Source organism: Polypterus senegalus, chromosome 10 (assembly GCF_016835505.1).
Source record: "Polypterus senegalus isolate Bchr_013 chromosome 10, ASM1683550v1, whole genome shotgun sequence".
Taxonomy (NCBI): Eukaryota; Metazoa; Chordata; class Cladistia; order Polypteriformes; family Polypteridae; genus Polypterus; species Polypterus senegalus.
Window position 1 is genome coordinate 37,661,843 of NC_053163.1, and position 16,254 is coordinate 37,678,096.

Sequence of the window (16,254 nt, forward strand, 5' to 3'; positions counted from 1 at the left end):
AAAAGATTTCTAATTTTAAGATGAAGATTAAGAATGATTTTTATCCAGCTGCCTCAATACATTAAAATCATTTACTTTAAATCTGCTAGAGTTCAACAAACACTTTCAGGTGGAATCGTATCAACTCTAAGAACTTTGCTGTTGCGCAGGAAAACACTGAGCTCCTCCTTCTTCATTTTATTTCAGCCGACTCAATACTTCTAAAGCTCACTTAAACTTACCCAGCCTAGCATGCTTATCCATGCAGAAAAAATGTTAGTGCTAACAGGAGTCTGTTTGGGGAGGTGTGGAATCCCTCCACTCCCCAACACACTCTGCTCCCACCAAGCCTTGGAGTCTGACCCATAGTGAATGTCCTCATTTGTGGGAAAAAGAGCTAAAAGCATAATTTCTCCTCCATCTTTTAACCTTAGCAGGAAGCAGAATCTGATTTGCAAGTGCTACCTCTATGGAGAGCAGATTTATCCCACAGGGGCCTCTATGTCCATAGGTTAGGCAAGCCTGAGCACCACTTGCTAATCATTACAAAGATAAATAGTGTTGCCTAAACTTTGTCAGCCTTGACTCACTGCAGTCTGTTCTGACTTCACTGTTTACACACCAGAGTCCGGTTGCCCTGAGAAACTGAGGCTTACCTGACAAAGCCAGCTGGGGCAAAGTCTTAAAAGCTTCAAAACTACACAATTTTGGACTGGGAGTGTAGTGAAGTCATGCAGAGCACTGCTGTTCTGATTCTCAGCAGTTCATGTGAGCTTCAGTAACCTGCTCAACAGGTAGAGTCACACCTTGTTCTATTTTAAGGCATCCAATCACGTCAGCGAGGCTGGGCTGGGCTGCATATATCAGAGGGCACTTCCTCTGGGCCGCATCCTCACTGATCTCTGTCACCAAGCCCAGGGACACTTCAGAGCAGCATCTGTCTTATTTCAAACAGCTTTTATTTGTAGAGGAGTGACTATCCAAGACTGGTCATCTAAACAGGAGAGTCAAGGAGGTTTGCTTAAAGGTGAGCTGATTTTTCTTAAAAATGATTTCTCTTCTTATTCTATATTAGGAATTTAAAAATTAGGGATTAGAACAGCTGATTGCAAAAAACATGAAAAAAAAATCATGAGGTTGCCTGTTCAGTTCCCACGTCTGCCTCACTGTGTGACTCTGAACAAATCATTCAATCTGTCTGTGGTCCAACTGTAAAGTCATATCAGTAAACAGTTAGAACTTAGCCAGATCTCAAAAGTTAGCTAAGAAAGATGTCAGCCTAACTCTCTGCCTTTCTCTAATCAAATATATGTAAACTATATACATTCTTAACTGTTTTTCATTTCTTAAACAATATGCTCCCATTAAATTCTATTGTAACTGTGCTGTGTTTGAAGTAAGTGTATAGCATGTAGAAGGTTATAAGTGGAATAAACGTGTGCTTTATTTGAATTTTAAATACAAATATATGTGGGTGTACTGATGCTTCATAGATTTGGGGTTCTTGGTGTAAACCTCAAGCCTGATTGCTGCATGTGAAGTTTGTATGTTCCCCCACTACCTGCATGGATTGCGCCTCTGGTGTTGTGGCTTTCCTTCCGCATCTCTGAAGGCATGCAGATTAGGGTTAGGGGTAACTCCAAACTGGTCTTAGTGCGAGTTTGGGTATGGTACATGAGTGAGCTTTGTAATAGCCCAGTGCCCTGTCAAGGGCTGTTACCTAAGGCTCTGGTGTAGTATCTGGAGCACCACTGCCCTGGAACAGATTAAACAGGTCTGGGGAAGGGATAGATAGATAGATAGATAGATAGATAGATAGATAGATAGATAGATAGATAGATAGATAGATAGATAGATAGATAATTTGACAGGATGAATTCCAAAATGTGTTACATTTGAAATATGCTTTGCATTTCAGAAGCCACTATAGAAACAAGTTGAACTTTTTCATGAAATACATTCATTTACTTAACCATTGACCTACAGCATTAGATGCAGCGATTGCGATATGATTGTTTCTGCTTCCTTGATGCTGCATACTTACATCGTTGTTTTGTTTGTTTGATCTTAAGATTCAGCGCAACGTTGTTATGGCAATAAAGTAACAGACAACACGTGAAAAGTTTAACACACACGCACACACATTCACGGGCTGCGTCTTCCTTTTATACTCCGTTTCTTCACTGATTATCTCTTCTGTCTTCGTGCTGTCATTAAGTGTTTCATAGATGTTCCTTTCTCAAAGTCGTTTACATCTCGCAGTCTTGTTCCAGTCTTTTTCGGTGGTTTTATTAAAGTATCCATCCATCCATCCATTTTCTAACCCGCTGAATCCGAATACAGGGTCAGGGGGGTCTGCTGGAGCCAATCCCAGCCAACACAGGGCACAAGGCAGGAACCAATCCTGGGCAGGGTGCCAACCCACCACAGTTTGTTAAAGTATACTTTTTTAAAATGTTTTGTCTTGTATATAGTTTTTAATTAATAATCAAGCTATCTATTTTCTAGCCCTTTTGGCGAGTTTTGAGCGCCAGATGTATCCCAACAGCACTTTTGTCTTGAAATGCACCATTCCTAGACCGGACACCAGTTCGTGCAGTTTCGCGAAATTAAATTTAAACGAGTGGTAAAGTCGCGCCGCGCCTGTTTGTGTATTCTTGAGTTGTTCTGCGGGCTGCAACAGAGTGTAATGGCAGAATTTTCGAACAGCAGGTGGCGCTCCTGTCCCCGAGGCATCTGGATGTCAGCTGCATTCTCACTGCACAGCATGACGTTGGGAACAAAAAGTTTCGCTCCGAAGTTTCAGTCGAGGCGGAGGCACAACACGTCACCCGGTGGATGATCGGCAGACTCGAGGTTCTTCACACGTATTTTTTGCCCTCATTTCAATGTGGGAAAGTAAGGTGGGGCACAATGGGCGACATCCGCATATACTCTCTCCCCTGCTGGGCATTGTCCATTTAGATTTAGTTCACACCTCCTGAGATATCTGTGATTTTACTGAGGGAGTAGATTCGCTAATTAGCACGTAACTGTCTACTTATAATTCCATTTGGTTTATCGTTTCAGTTATATAGTATATGCAGATGCTTCCCAATCAGCTAACGCGGGGGTTATTAAGCAGCCACTCATTTTATATATCACCTCTCAGAGACGCCGTGATAGATACCAGGAATGTCTCGGTCAAACTGTAGTGGCGCTCAAAGCAAACATGCTATTGAAAGTTACCTGATTAATCTTAGCAATAGAGTGTTGTACCGTGTTAGCCATAGATTGATACAGGAGAACGTAGGGTGAAATGACACCTTTTATTGGCTTAAGCTTTCGAGGCCCCATCATCAGGCAAGTGAATAAGCCAATAAAAGGTGTCTTTTCACCCTACTTTCTCCTGATTAATCTTAAAAATAAATCAGAGACAATGGTGGTGAGGTCTGGTGCCTGTGACCTGCTGTACCTTGTGGTTTCCAGCCTAACCCCATAGCTGTGTGATTGCATTTCCAGCTTTTGATAATAACAAGTCTGTTTAAGATGGGAGGTATACTGGTGTACTGCATTAGGAAAAATTTTTATGTACCCTTGATTTGTATTTACTTTTAAACTGTTCATCTTCTTCAGGTTAGATATGAGAATTGTTTGTGTGAAATCAGTAAAAACACAATGTATTCAATCTGAATGTAACTTGGTGATTTTTCCAACATACCCCCAAATTAATGAACAGTTCTTAAAAAAAAGTTAAACACCCTCTAATTTGTACAGGCACCGATTCTTGTCGTTAATTAAATCCGTTCTTTAATTCTGCGGTTTGTTGTTGCTCTCATTGTGCAACAGCAGACATTTCCGACATTGCTGTTTTTCTCTTTTCTAAGAGCACAGTTAAAATATTTTGGGGACCTGAGCAGATCAGCATTCCTCAGACCTTCATCTTTCTTTCTTTTCAGATATTGTGTGATAGACACCAGTTGTTTGGGCTCATTTTGTATCTCATTCTTGTTTGGCTGCTAATTAAGGAAAAAGAAACAATTAAGGCAGGCGTCTTCAATCACAGTCCTAGCGGGCCGCAGTGGCTGCAGGTTTTTGTTCTAACCAAGTTGCTTAATAAGAAAGCAATTCTTGCCAATAATTTAATTTCATGGCTTGTTAGTGCTTTATCTCTGCCATGTCAGGTCATTCTCATCTCCTGGATTTTCTTCCCCTTTCATCCAAATGACTTGAAGGCTAAAATGGAGAAGTATTTCTCAGTTCTTTACTTTTTTCTCTTCACTTTCCTTCAAAGTATTTAATTAATACACACAGGTGTAAATGGTAGTAAGCTAAATGTAGAAATTCTGGTCTCTTTTGTCATTTGCATGTTATTGCTATTTAGGAGCAATTAAAAACCAAAAATATGGCTGTTTAAGATTAAAATAAGCAATAAGGGTTCAAAATCTTAACAAGCAAGACAACTAATGTGAAGCAGAAGTGTTACTTGAGCAATAAGTGCTTCTTATTAAGCAATTAGGTTGGAGCAAAAACCTGCAGCCACTGTGGCCCTCCAGGACCATGATTGAGGACCCCTAAATTAAGGGGTCTGAGTCTTCAAGAGCAAGTCAAATACAATGATTTCAAAAGAAGTTAATTAGGACCAAAACAGGTCATTGATTAAGAAAAGGGTTAACAAACCCAGCTTTAGCCCACCACTTTAATGAATTATCAACTGCATTTACGGTAGTTTGTTCATAACCCATTAAAACATCTTAAATGTCAAGAACTCGAAACTGAACATAGCGATGCCCTTCGAGTGTCCATTCACTTTAATTTATTTGTCACTGCATTTATGGCCGTATGTTCACAACCCATAAAAACACCTAAATGTCATCTGTTGAGCTCAGAGATACAGTATTAAGACTTGTTAATAAAATGCTCTGACTTTACAAAAATGAAATCAAGTTTCCAGATATCACATCTGTGTACGGCTGCTACACATTTTGAACACTGCCATGTCCTTCAGGTCAATTTTGACCCACAATATTTCTACATTTCTTGAACTTTTCCATCCATTCATTATCCAACCCGCTATATCCTAACTACAGGGTCACAGGGGTCTGCTGGAGCCAATCCCAGCCAACATAGGGCGCAAGACAGGAAACAAACCCCAGGCAGGGCGCCAGCCCACCGCAGGGCACGCACACGCACACAAAGTACAATTTACAATCGGCAATTCACCTAACCTGCATGTCTTTGGACTGTGGGAGGAAACCGAAGCACACCCACGCAGACACGGGGAGAACATGCAAACTCCACGCAGGGTGGACCTGGGAAGTGAACCCGGTTGTCCTAACTGCAAGGCAGTAGCGCTACCCACTGCGCCACCATGCCTCCTTCTTGAACTTTTGTAAAGGTTAAATGTCCCCTTGGATATATAACTAAATATCTATCTGTGGGGTTTTACTCTTCACTTGGGATACTATTGTTTAAATCCCATAATGCATCATAACTGTCGTCAGTTCTAAAACTTAGGATAATCACTAATGCGGGTTAAGATGGTTAATCCATATCAATATTGTTTATTGTTTATCAATAAAATAGGTTTGGGGTGAATAATTAAGATGTGTCACAATCAGGTCTAAATGAAAGCTGCCATACTTTCTTTTCCTTTAACACAATGCTGCTAACTGTTTTATGAACCAATTTTATTACACTACACTATAATATGGTCTCCACTGCTAAAGACAGACTTTTCAGTATATAGAGCCCGTCACCGTGAACATTCCCTCAAACTGCTTTACAAAGCAATTCCCTTTATTCATAAACGATAATAAAACACTACATTGCTGGAGAAAAGTAGAACATAAAACCACACCATGACAAAGATGACTCCGTTAGATTGAGCTTCAGTAACACCAAGGTTTTTTAAAACATGGTGATTAGCAAGACAGACACACCCAGATAATGCACAATACTACTGGATGAGTTCAACAAAGTGGGCGGATGATGTTAAATTGGTCTCATTCATTTTGCTCTTCATTTAATCTTGAATCAAAGGATCAAAATGGTCAGGCAGAAGTTGTCTTATTACGTCACCCATCTGGGTTTGGCTAAGGAGGGTAGGAGGACAGTGACTGATCTGTCTGCTTCTACAGTTGATGTATTTCCTCTGAGTTTTCCGATCTTCTCACACAGTAAATGAAAACATGTTGTAAATTCAAGACAGAAATGTATGAACAGGGATTGAATGATCAATTGATTTATTGCTTGTCTGTTTGAACCCTTGGCAGCTTATAAAAAGATGCAACATTTCCCAGCAGGATTGGTCCAAAATGAGATCAAATCCTTATTGAGATGCCAGTGCAGATTTACAAATGAAATGAGTGCAAACATCTCTAAGATGAGGCATAAACTGAATTCTCAGGGGAAAACCCTACAAAACATAAAGAGAACGTGCAGACTCTGCATACGCAGTTAACGGACCAGGCATGAAGCCCGCGTCTGTGTGAATCTGAGGCAGTGCTCCCCTTGCACACAACAAATCTAATGAGAACATAGGGAAATGATCCAATGACTGTAAAACAGAAAACAAATGTCACCAATTTTGACTGTTCCTTTCCTCCTTCTTGTTTTAGGTCGGAGATATGATTCCTGCCATTACATTGGTGGTCCTGTTCCTGCTGTTCCATTCGGAGTCAAGCAATGCTCAGGACAGCAATAACACGTCTTCTGTGCCTGCTGGCTGTGGGAGTAACCTTGGTTCAGACTATTATTTACTGTGTGATAAAAATTCCAGCTGGGGCATCGTTCTGGAAACCTTGGCAACTGCTGGCGTCGTCGTCTCACTGGTTTTAATGATCATCCTAGTGGGAAGCGTTCCGTTTGTGAAGGACCGCAGGAAAAGGGCCAATGCTGCATTGCTGTTCTTTTTCCTGCTGGGCACATTTGGCCTGTTTGGCTTAACTTTCGCATTCATCATCAAATCAAATGAAAGGACCTGTCCAACTCGCATCTTTCTGTTTGGGGTCCTGTTTGCAATGTGCTTCTCCTCCCTTTTTTGCCATAATTTGCGACTCATGGGCCTGGTGCGCAATGGAAAGGGCTTTGTGACGGGAGGCTGGGCAGTCGCTTTGCTCATCGCCCTGACCCTTGTCCAGGTGATAATTGCAATTGAGTGGCTGATCACAGTCCTGGTGCGGGACAACCAACTCTGCAATTATTTCCAATACGAGTTTGTCACATTGCTCATCTATGTGATGTTTCTGCTGGTGCTGGCCTGGATAACGTCCCTGTTTGTATTCTGTGGGGTACACAAAGAATGGAAGAAGCATGGAGCTTTTGTGTTTCTCACCACTGACTTCACTATTTGCATATGGGTGGTGTGGATCATCATGCTCACTCGGGGAAATGTGGATATAAACAAACGGCCACTTTGGGATGACCCAGTGCTTAGCATTGCTCTTGTCTCAAATGCCTGGGTTTTCATCCTCTTCTACGTGATTCCAGAGATTCACTACCTGAACTGCGGCAACAAGGATGATATATACGACGATGCAACTTCTGCAATGCCAACCCTTACATACCAGAAACATGGTCTGGAAAACCAAATGTTCAGAAAAGACGAAGGTGACGATGGTAAGAATTTCACAAAACAGCAGGGCCCTAATCACTTCAGGCTTTGCAGTTCATACCAGAAGGGGTCCTTCATTTTCACTTTTGCTAATCTTGCCATCATTCAGTTCAGAAGTTGTTCAGTGAGGCTTAGTTCCGTATTTGTTACATATTTGCTGTGGGTATGGATATTAATTAACGAGTTAGTTGAAACTGAGTTCTGCATTTGCTGTTAACAAATGCCTTATTAATAACAGGCCAATAGATTATCCACTGTGCAAAGTTTAACAGTTATTTTTATTCATCCATTTCCTAAACTTGCTACTTTCAGTGCAGAATTTGATGCTGTCAAAGCAGAACAAACTGTAGGAAGCATGCCAGTTTGTCTCATTCAGAACCAATTTAGGGCCATCTAACCTGCATGGTGGAGGACATTTAAAACCCAAAAAACACTCCCATGAACACAGTTTTGAACAGGACGTGACTGGGCTGTGATTTAAGTCAGGGTCCCTAGAGTTGTTTGGCAGTACCACTAATCACTAATCACATTATATAATAACAGTTCTCTCTTTTTTGTTGATTAAAATAAAGCACAATTCCCACCAATATGTATGCATATTTATTGGTATCTATCCATCCATTATCCATCCCGCTATATCCTAACTACAGGGTCACGGGGGTCTGCTGGAGCCAGTCCCAGCCAACACAGAGCAGGAAACAAACCCCGGGCAGAGTGCCAGCCCACCACAGGGCACACCCACACACCAAGCACACACTAGGGACAATTTAGGATCGCCAATGTACCTAACCTGCATGTCTTTGGACTGTGGCAGGAAACCTGATCACCCGGAGGAAACCCACACAGACACGGAGAGAACATACAAACTCCACACAGGGAGGACCTGGGAAGCAAACCTGGGTCTCCTAACTGCGAGGCAGCAGCGCTACCACTGTGCCACCGTATCCATTATGATATATTAATGGTTGTTATGTGTCTTGAAAGATACATTATGTCCCCCGACCCAGGTGCTGTAACAGATTTCCAAGGTAGAATTGCAACTTTTACTTTTTATTTAATACTGTATAGTTTAGCTGTAGAGTGACCTAACTAATCGAGGTGGCTGCCTATCCCCAAAAAAGCGAATATCTGTGTTAAGATATCTGATTTATGTTGACTTATTTATTTTAATTAGCTTGTTAAAGTAAATCTGAACAGAATCCAGTGCATAGTTCATAGTGCATCAACTAAACAATAGTTATATCCACTCAAGGAATATGAACAATAAAACTTATTCATTTGATCTTCTGAGGACTGTCCTGATTAAGGGCTTAATTTCTTGAAAGTTGATTAGAAGGCTTGTCTAGTTCAGCACATCTAGAACAATGCAGGTTGCTCATTCATTACTACATGTCTGCACTATTAGACACACGCAAGCATAGAAAAACGATAAGATAACATTCAGGGTGATAAGCGATGACGATCCAACCAAGGCAGGGTGAAGATGAGTTGCCCTCGGCCACACATAGGACAATGTTACCTTGTTTTAAAGTCCAGTATGTGTTGTTATTCTTTTCATGCAGAAAACAAAAGGCAGATAAAGCCAACCCATAGATTTAGGCAATAGGTGTTTCTATGTACACAAAAGGAACAGAAGAAGCCTCAGGGGATGAGGGAGAACATCAAAACACACATGCTGAACACGAACACAAAGACGGGACTGTTAATCTTAAACCAACAAACCGCTCTTTCAATTGCTGCTTGTTCATCCCTCTTCAGTTTGCTTTTAACAGTCAATTGTGGAATTAGAACAATTCAGCAATGCAAAACTACATTGTAACTGTACAAGGCTAATTTCAAATAAAGATCAAACCATCTGTTGTTAAAGTTGCTCAATTCAGCTCTCTGTCACAGATACAGGGCCAGAGCTGATAGCATGAAACACAAGGCAGGAAGCAACCTTGGACTGGGAAGCCATCAAACACAAACAAGGAGCTTTTAGATATGTGGGAACAAACAGAAGAAACTTTCATTTACATTTTTTTTTTAGTTTTGTATTACTGCACAGTGGAGCAGTGGTTGGAGAATTGTTGCTTCTTAGATTTACAGACTAGCTTCAATTCATCAAACATGGCAAATTTCCAAGTATTTTATGCCAATAATAACCTTGTAAACTTAAAAACCAGTTAGTAACTACAGTTAATAGATGTATCCACCAGGGAGTAGCATTTTAGGTTAGTTTTAAGCTTTTTAGGGTCACTCTTAACAAGTGTTTGACCCTTAAAAAGATATAAAAGAGGCCATATTCAGTGCTCGGGTGAGTCAAGAACTGGTGCTCGACAGATGGCGAAAAAGAGGTTGTCTGGCCAAAAATTTGAAATAAAGTGAGTTTTAAGTGAACAAGTAGACAAAGCACTCCACTAATTAGTGACAGACCGTTCAACCTGTTTATTTAGGCTCCATACTGCAAAAAAGTTTGTGTCCATTTTTTTGATTGTCCCTTTGTTCACCACTATAATGTGACAATTATTAAATAACTTTAATATACCAATTAATTAATTTTATACTATAAAATGGAAAGTTTCCTTTTTTAGTATGTAATTCTTTTTTAGTAGTCTGATGACATTTTGTTCCAAATGTGTGAGACACAAACCCTTCAATAACACTTTAAAGTTATCATTTTAAATTTTATTATTAAAAATGTTAATTTTTCACCAATTTGGCACCCTTTCCAATTGTTCACCCGAGGCAAGTGCCCGTTTGCCTCACCCTTGTCCCATCATTTTAACTTTTATTATTTAAATCAAGTTTGTTTGTATACATCAAGTGCCAGGCCTAAAGGTATTTTCACCTGAGGCAGGAGGAGAAATTTGAACCCCTATGTATATAGGTTTTTATTACTAATAAGCATTGATTAAAAATACTTACAAGGGCGATATCATATGAGGAAACGAGTGTACTGAGCAAGAGTGTCCAATGCAAATCATCATTTTACTTAAGGTATTTGACGAACATTGCAAAATACATTTGGCTTTTTTCTTTTTTTTATTTTCCAATTTATTCATTTTAATTTTTCACCAATTTGGCACCCTTTCCCACTGTTCACCCAAGGCAAGTGCCCGTTTGCGTCACCCTTGTCCCAGCCCTGTATACATCTCTTCCCATATTTTTTCTGAATTCAGAAATGTGTCTGAAATCGCTCTTAACATGAAGAGTGTGCCTCTCGTGGTTCCTAAAGGCCACAGGTTTATGCAGGTTAATCTCTCATTTTCCTTTAGTTAACCATTAAAAGTCACCGAATCAGTAGCTCTTGACATAATATCACAGTGCCACCACTTGACATCACACAGAATTGTACAACACACCCAGGAGCACATTACTACAATACAAATTAACAACAATCCTTGCTTCTCTTGTTTGCTTGACTCCAAAAGAGATCTTTCTTATGTGATCGACAGAGCAGCTTTCTTTCTTGCACATCAGTTCACAAATGTGAACACTAAAGTCAATCCTCCACTGGGTGAGGATAGTTTTATCCCATATGCATGATATCTCCAGACTCCACGGACCACATAGAGTTGTAAAGAGGGTCTTCCTCTCCTCTGCCTCTTTTTTTAAAGTTATGAAGATATCTTATATACCCAGAACTATTCTCCATCATTCTCTCCTATGCATTTATCACCTTACTTCTTCATAAACCTCCTGGGGTCTCAAATTACATGAAACAGGACCAAGCAGTTATCCCATTTCTGTCCAGGATTACTTCGTTCACGGGGCACTGTGTGCCCCTGAAGATTTTCTGTTTTTACGAGACCATATACACTAGTCAGTGTGTGACTTTGTCCAATCCTCTTCACATGTCTCTACTTTCCTGTATGAGAGGTCCAAATCTATTCAACGAATTTCTAAAAGTTAAAATGTCATGCTAAGCCACATCATTTGCTGAATTTGCTGACATTTTCAAAAAGCAACTGATTATCATCAGCACTATACCCTTTCCTCAAGTTATCATAAATTTAAACAAATATTGTTTCATTATCATTTTTTCATGCATAGATCCTTTTAATGATTAATAGCAATGCACTGCCACCACACTTAAAAATTGTTCTTACTCTCTTTTTGCAGATCTCCCCAAAGATAACCACCTTTATATGGATTCACCCTATGATTCAACACTGCCCATGCGGGTAAGCCATCTTCCAGTTTTTTCATTAACCCTTGCATAAAAGTCCTTTGACGTCAAAAAAAACCTGTTCCACCTCATGTTCATCATTTCCAGTCTATTCATTTATGCTACAGTTTTACTGTATAGGCAGGTAAGTATGTCCAACACTTCCATATCAATCAAATATTGCAGATGTCAACTGTGGTCTCTAGAGGGTGCTAATACTCAAATATTGCCTGTGATTCAAAAATAAGTAAAAAGAAAAATCTCTTTGTTTATGCAAGAAGGTCAGTTTGTATATTGGGCACCTAAATATTAGTCAGATACTACATATATTTTATGAGCCAGCTTATTACTACTTGGTCCATATTTTTCATGTTGCCTCTTGCATCTGTTCATGTAGAGCGAGGTCTGGATAAGCAAATATATTACAAATATTTGTATGCACCAAAGTGAATGTCAGCACGGAAAAATATATTTGCATTAAATCATCTTGGCTGCTGCCAACAATGAGCAGGCTCATAACAGTCAGTCAGCAGTAATACTAGTAGTTACTAGTAACCACAACAATATATTCTGGAAGAAGCAGTAGTTTTCCAAAATAGCATCTTCAGTACTTTGGATCAATGTCTCCTGTCCTGGGGTAATTCTTTGAAATTAGCTGATATATGTGCAGTATATGACTATACAGAATCGGCACACTAGGAGTTTGACTAGTATACAATAAGAAGAGGTGCATGGTCCTAGTGTTTATACAGTTTAATATAATAATAATAATAACCACCACAGATGTAATGTTTGCTCTGAGGATGTTGGTGGAGAAGGATAGAGAAGGCCAGAAGGAGTTGCATTGCGTCTTTGTGGACCTGGGGAAAGCATTTGACGGGGTGCCTCGAGAGGAGTTGCGGTATTGTATGAGGAACACGGGAGTGGCAGAGAAGTACATAAGAGTGGTACAGGATATGTGCGAGGGAAGTGTGACAGTGGTGAGGTCTGTGGTAGGAGTGACGGATGCATTCAATGTGGAGGTGGGATTACATCAGGGATCGGCTCTGAGCCCTTTCTTATTTGCAATGGTGGTGGACAGGTTCACAGATGAGATTAGACAGGAGTCCCCATGGACTATGGTATTTGCTGATGACATTGTCATCTGTAGCGAGAGTAGAGAGCAGGTTGAGGAGACCCTGGAGAGGTGGAGATATGTGCTAGAGAGGAGAGGATTGAAGGTCAGTAGGAACAAGACAGAATACATGTGTGTGAATGAGAGGGAGGTCAGTGGAATGGTGAGGATGCAGGGAGTAGAGTTGGCGAAGGTGGATGAGTTTAAATACTTGGAATCAACAGTACAGAGTAACGGGGATTGTGGAAGAGAGGTGAAGTAGAGAGTGCAGGCAGGGTGGAATGGGTGGAGAAGAGTGTCAGGAGTAATTTGTGACAGACGGGTATCAGCAAGAGTGAAAGGGAAGGTCTACAGGACGGTAGTGAGACCAGCTATGTTATATGGGTTGGAGACGGTGGCACTGACCAGAAAGCAGGAGACAGAGCTGAAGGTGGCAGAGTTAAAGATGCTAAGATTTGCACTGAGTGTGACGAGGATGGACAGGATTAGAAATGAGTACATTAGAGGGTCAGCTCAAGTTGGACGGTTGGGAGACAAAGTCAGAGAGGCGAGATTATGTTGGTTTGGACATATGCAGGGGAGAGATGCTGGGTATATTGGGAGAAGGATGCTAAGGATAGAGCTGCCAGGGAAGAGAAAAAAGAAGAAGTCCTAAGAGAAGGTTTATGGATGTGGTGAGAGAGGACATGCAGGTGATGAGTGTAACAGAACAAGATACAGAAGACAGAAAGATATGGAAGAATTTGTGCCAACCCCTAACAGGAGCAGCCAAAAAAAGAAGAATACGTTTTATTTATATAGCACCTTTTCCATGCTCAAGGAGCTATTTTTAATACAGTTTAATATAGTATAGTTCTAGTTTTTAAACAACATCTTAGTATTAACCCTTACCTGTCTCTTGTATATTTTTAACACATTTTTTACTCTTTGTGTTTCATGTAAGACTGTATGTATTGTTTTATCTCATGCCAAGATCTTTTGGTTTATTTTTTTCACCTAGGTTGTCTCATTTAATTACTGTCTGTTTGTAATCAGATTAGTGAATTTAGAACATAATGCCCTTATTATGCATTTGACTTCTTGAGGTTTCTAATAATTTTTTTTTTATTATTATTTGTTTTTTAGAACCTGGGACCAAGCCGTGATTTTTCTATCCCTCGTCCTCACACAAAAAATTCAGAAAATGGGCCTGAGCACCCTTATAATGAATATTATGGTCGTAAGCCATAGATTAACTAAACAAAAACTTCACTGCCTCCTGTTGGCATAGCCATGGACTTAAGTGCATTCAGACTGAACCTTGATTTGGATGAAGTGTTCCTGTGCAATACGTCGTCACTACTATTGCTCTTCACCAAAGTACAGCCCTGATGTCTATTCATCTGTTATCTACTTGGTGAAATATTCATCTAGATGTCTCTCAATGAAGTATTGTATGAAGTATGGGGGACTGGGGGTCAGAGGGGACTTAATAATTGAGAATGTGTGTGTAGACACTCGTTTTCAAAGTAGTTCTGTAGGTTCTGCAGCTGTATAGTCAGAATAACCTTGGCTCATATCAAGATATGTAAATGCTTTTTTGTTAAAAACATATTGATCAAATAGGGTGGAGAGGATAGGTAAATAAAGACCAGCAGCAGAGGATGAAACCCCAAACCAAAAAGGTCCATCTAAGTACAGTAGCTTAGCTCCTATCCAGGGAAGTCCATAAACAGTTCCAGTCTACAGAGTGTAAGAGGCCTTCCAATAGGTTGCCAACTGCTTTTAATAATTATGTTCTGGTAATGCTAACTTAAGAATAAAAACAAAAATCACTGTGCACTTTATATCTCCTATTTATGGGAGGTGCATTATATTCTTGGTAAGTGGTGATCCCCCTCCCCAAAAAATGTAGCTTAGTCTTTCTATTAGCATACAGCATGCACTGAAAAATTCTTCTCGCTTCATTCCAATGCTTTCCTTCAACAAATCCTCTCCAGTTTGAAGATTTTAGCCCACATGACATTTTTAGATAATGCACCCCAGTGTGTCAATTGGTGTGGTAAGAGAATATAATGGATGAGTAGCTCCCCAGGTGGCTTTGTGAATTTATTCTTTTTTGTTACTAAAAAGACAGCAGCAGCCGAGAGACTGAGAAACATGGCCAAGTACATGTGCACCTGCAAAAGGAAGAGAAATAAGGGATGATCAGACAGACCCCCGCCTTATTCTGCATTTAAAACAATGACAGGCTTGAGAGATGGCACTGGGTGTGGACCTTCACGTGAAGCTCGTCCAGCATTCCAACCATATGAGAGCTGATGACTGACACCGATGGCACCCACTTAGCACATTTGGGAATATGCCTCATGATCCTGTGCCAGCTGAGTGAAGAGTAAAGGCTGTTTTTATCTTAACAACAGCTCTATGAAAGCCTCAAGTGGCAACACAAAGTCCCTTATTTGTAATTGTTTTTATGCACTCATAAATCTGTCTCCTGCTCTGCATTGTTATTAACATTCATGCATCAATCATCTTAAGGGCTTTATCATGTCCAGCTCTCTTTTCTGTAAATAATAATTTTTTTTTATTTATAATGGCTATACATTCAGACTTGTTCCTCCCAAGAATAAAACAACTAATTAAGAAAGCCTTAAGATACAGCATTGATTAGTGTATATTCCAGAACTGTATATTACTTTTCTTTGTTAGTAAGCAATGCATTGCTGTTTTGTTAATTTATTCTATTAAACTTATTTTGTGTTAAATAACTATAGAATCATGGTGTTTACAATAAAGGTGTTTATAAATGTGTGGTCCTTCTCCACTTTTCACCCAAGGCTTAGTAAGTGGAAGAGATGGGAAAATCCACTCGCTGCTCATTGAAGATTTAGCATCCACACCAGAGTGATATTTGCCAGCCGCCACATCATCTTCATTAAATGGTATAGTCACTAAAAAAAGAAACAGAAAAAATTTAGTGCAAACTTTCCATCAGATTTGCAAACCAAATGATTCACATTTAGAAGAGAGTACATTAAACAGTAGGTACCAAGGAGTGCAGTCTGCCTTACATTGTGTAGTCCACTCTCAAAAAGTCTTCCACTCCCTTGATCATGAAGACGTTGAAGGTCTAGGCATGTATTGGACTCAGAGTCCATCCACTTAGGAGAGGTCAATACTAGTGATTAGCGAGCACCAAAGTGTTCGGGTGTTCAGTCCGAACACATCGCGATGTTTGGTATAATGTAAATCAATGGGAGACAACCAGGCACCCCCTGCTCTGAAGAGGGGAGGGTGCCTGGTCCACTGGAAAAGGTCAGAAAGTGACAGAAACACCAGCCAAATGGACTGGGAACAGCATGGGGACAATGTCTGGATGCATCTTGGACTCCCAAGTCGCTGCTGGGAACCAGTTTGTCCGAGTTGTACGCCAGT

General features: G+C 40.2%; 1 protein-coding gene across 1 annotated transcript; it reads left to right on the forward strand.

Annotated features, from left to right (window-relative positions):
* The first annotated feature begins 714 nt into the window (after positions 1–714).
* On the forward strand, positions 715–15,587 carry LOC120537086 (retinoic acid-induced protein 3-like). The gene is made up of 4 exons (XM_039765728.1): positions 715–1,006; positions 6,579–7,578; positions 11,678–11,739; positions 13,963–15,587. Exons 2-4 carry the CDS (start codon positions 6,588–6,590, stop codon positions 14,065–14,067), a joined length of 1,158 nt encoding a protein of 385 aa, XP_039621662.1. The 5' UTR covers positions 715–1,006; positions 6,579–6,587; the 3' UTR covers positions 14,068–15,587.
* Positions 15,588–16,254: the final 667 nt, after the last annotated feature.

Excerpts from the sequence above, each read along its gene's own strand:
- LOC120537086 (XM_039765728.1), top strand. The coding sequence starts at position 6,588 with ATGATTCCTGCCATTACATTGGTGGTCCTGTTCCTGCTGTTCCATTCG. Across the intron at positions 7,579-11,677 it reads AAAAGACGAAGGTGACGATG|ATCTCCCCAAAGATAACCAC; the intron begins GTAAGAATTTCA and ends CTCTTTTTGCAG. Across the intron at positions 11,740-13,962 it reads ATTCAACACTGCCCATGCGG|AACCTGGGACCAAGCCGTGA; the intron begins GTAAGCCATCTT and ends TTTGTTTTTTAG.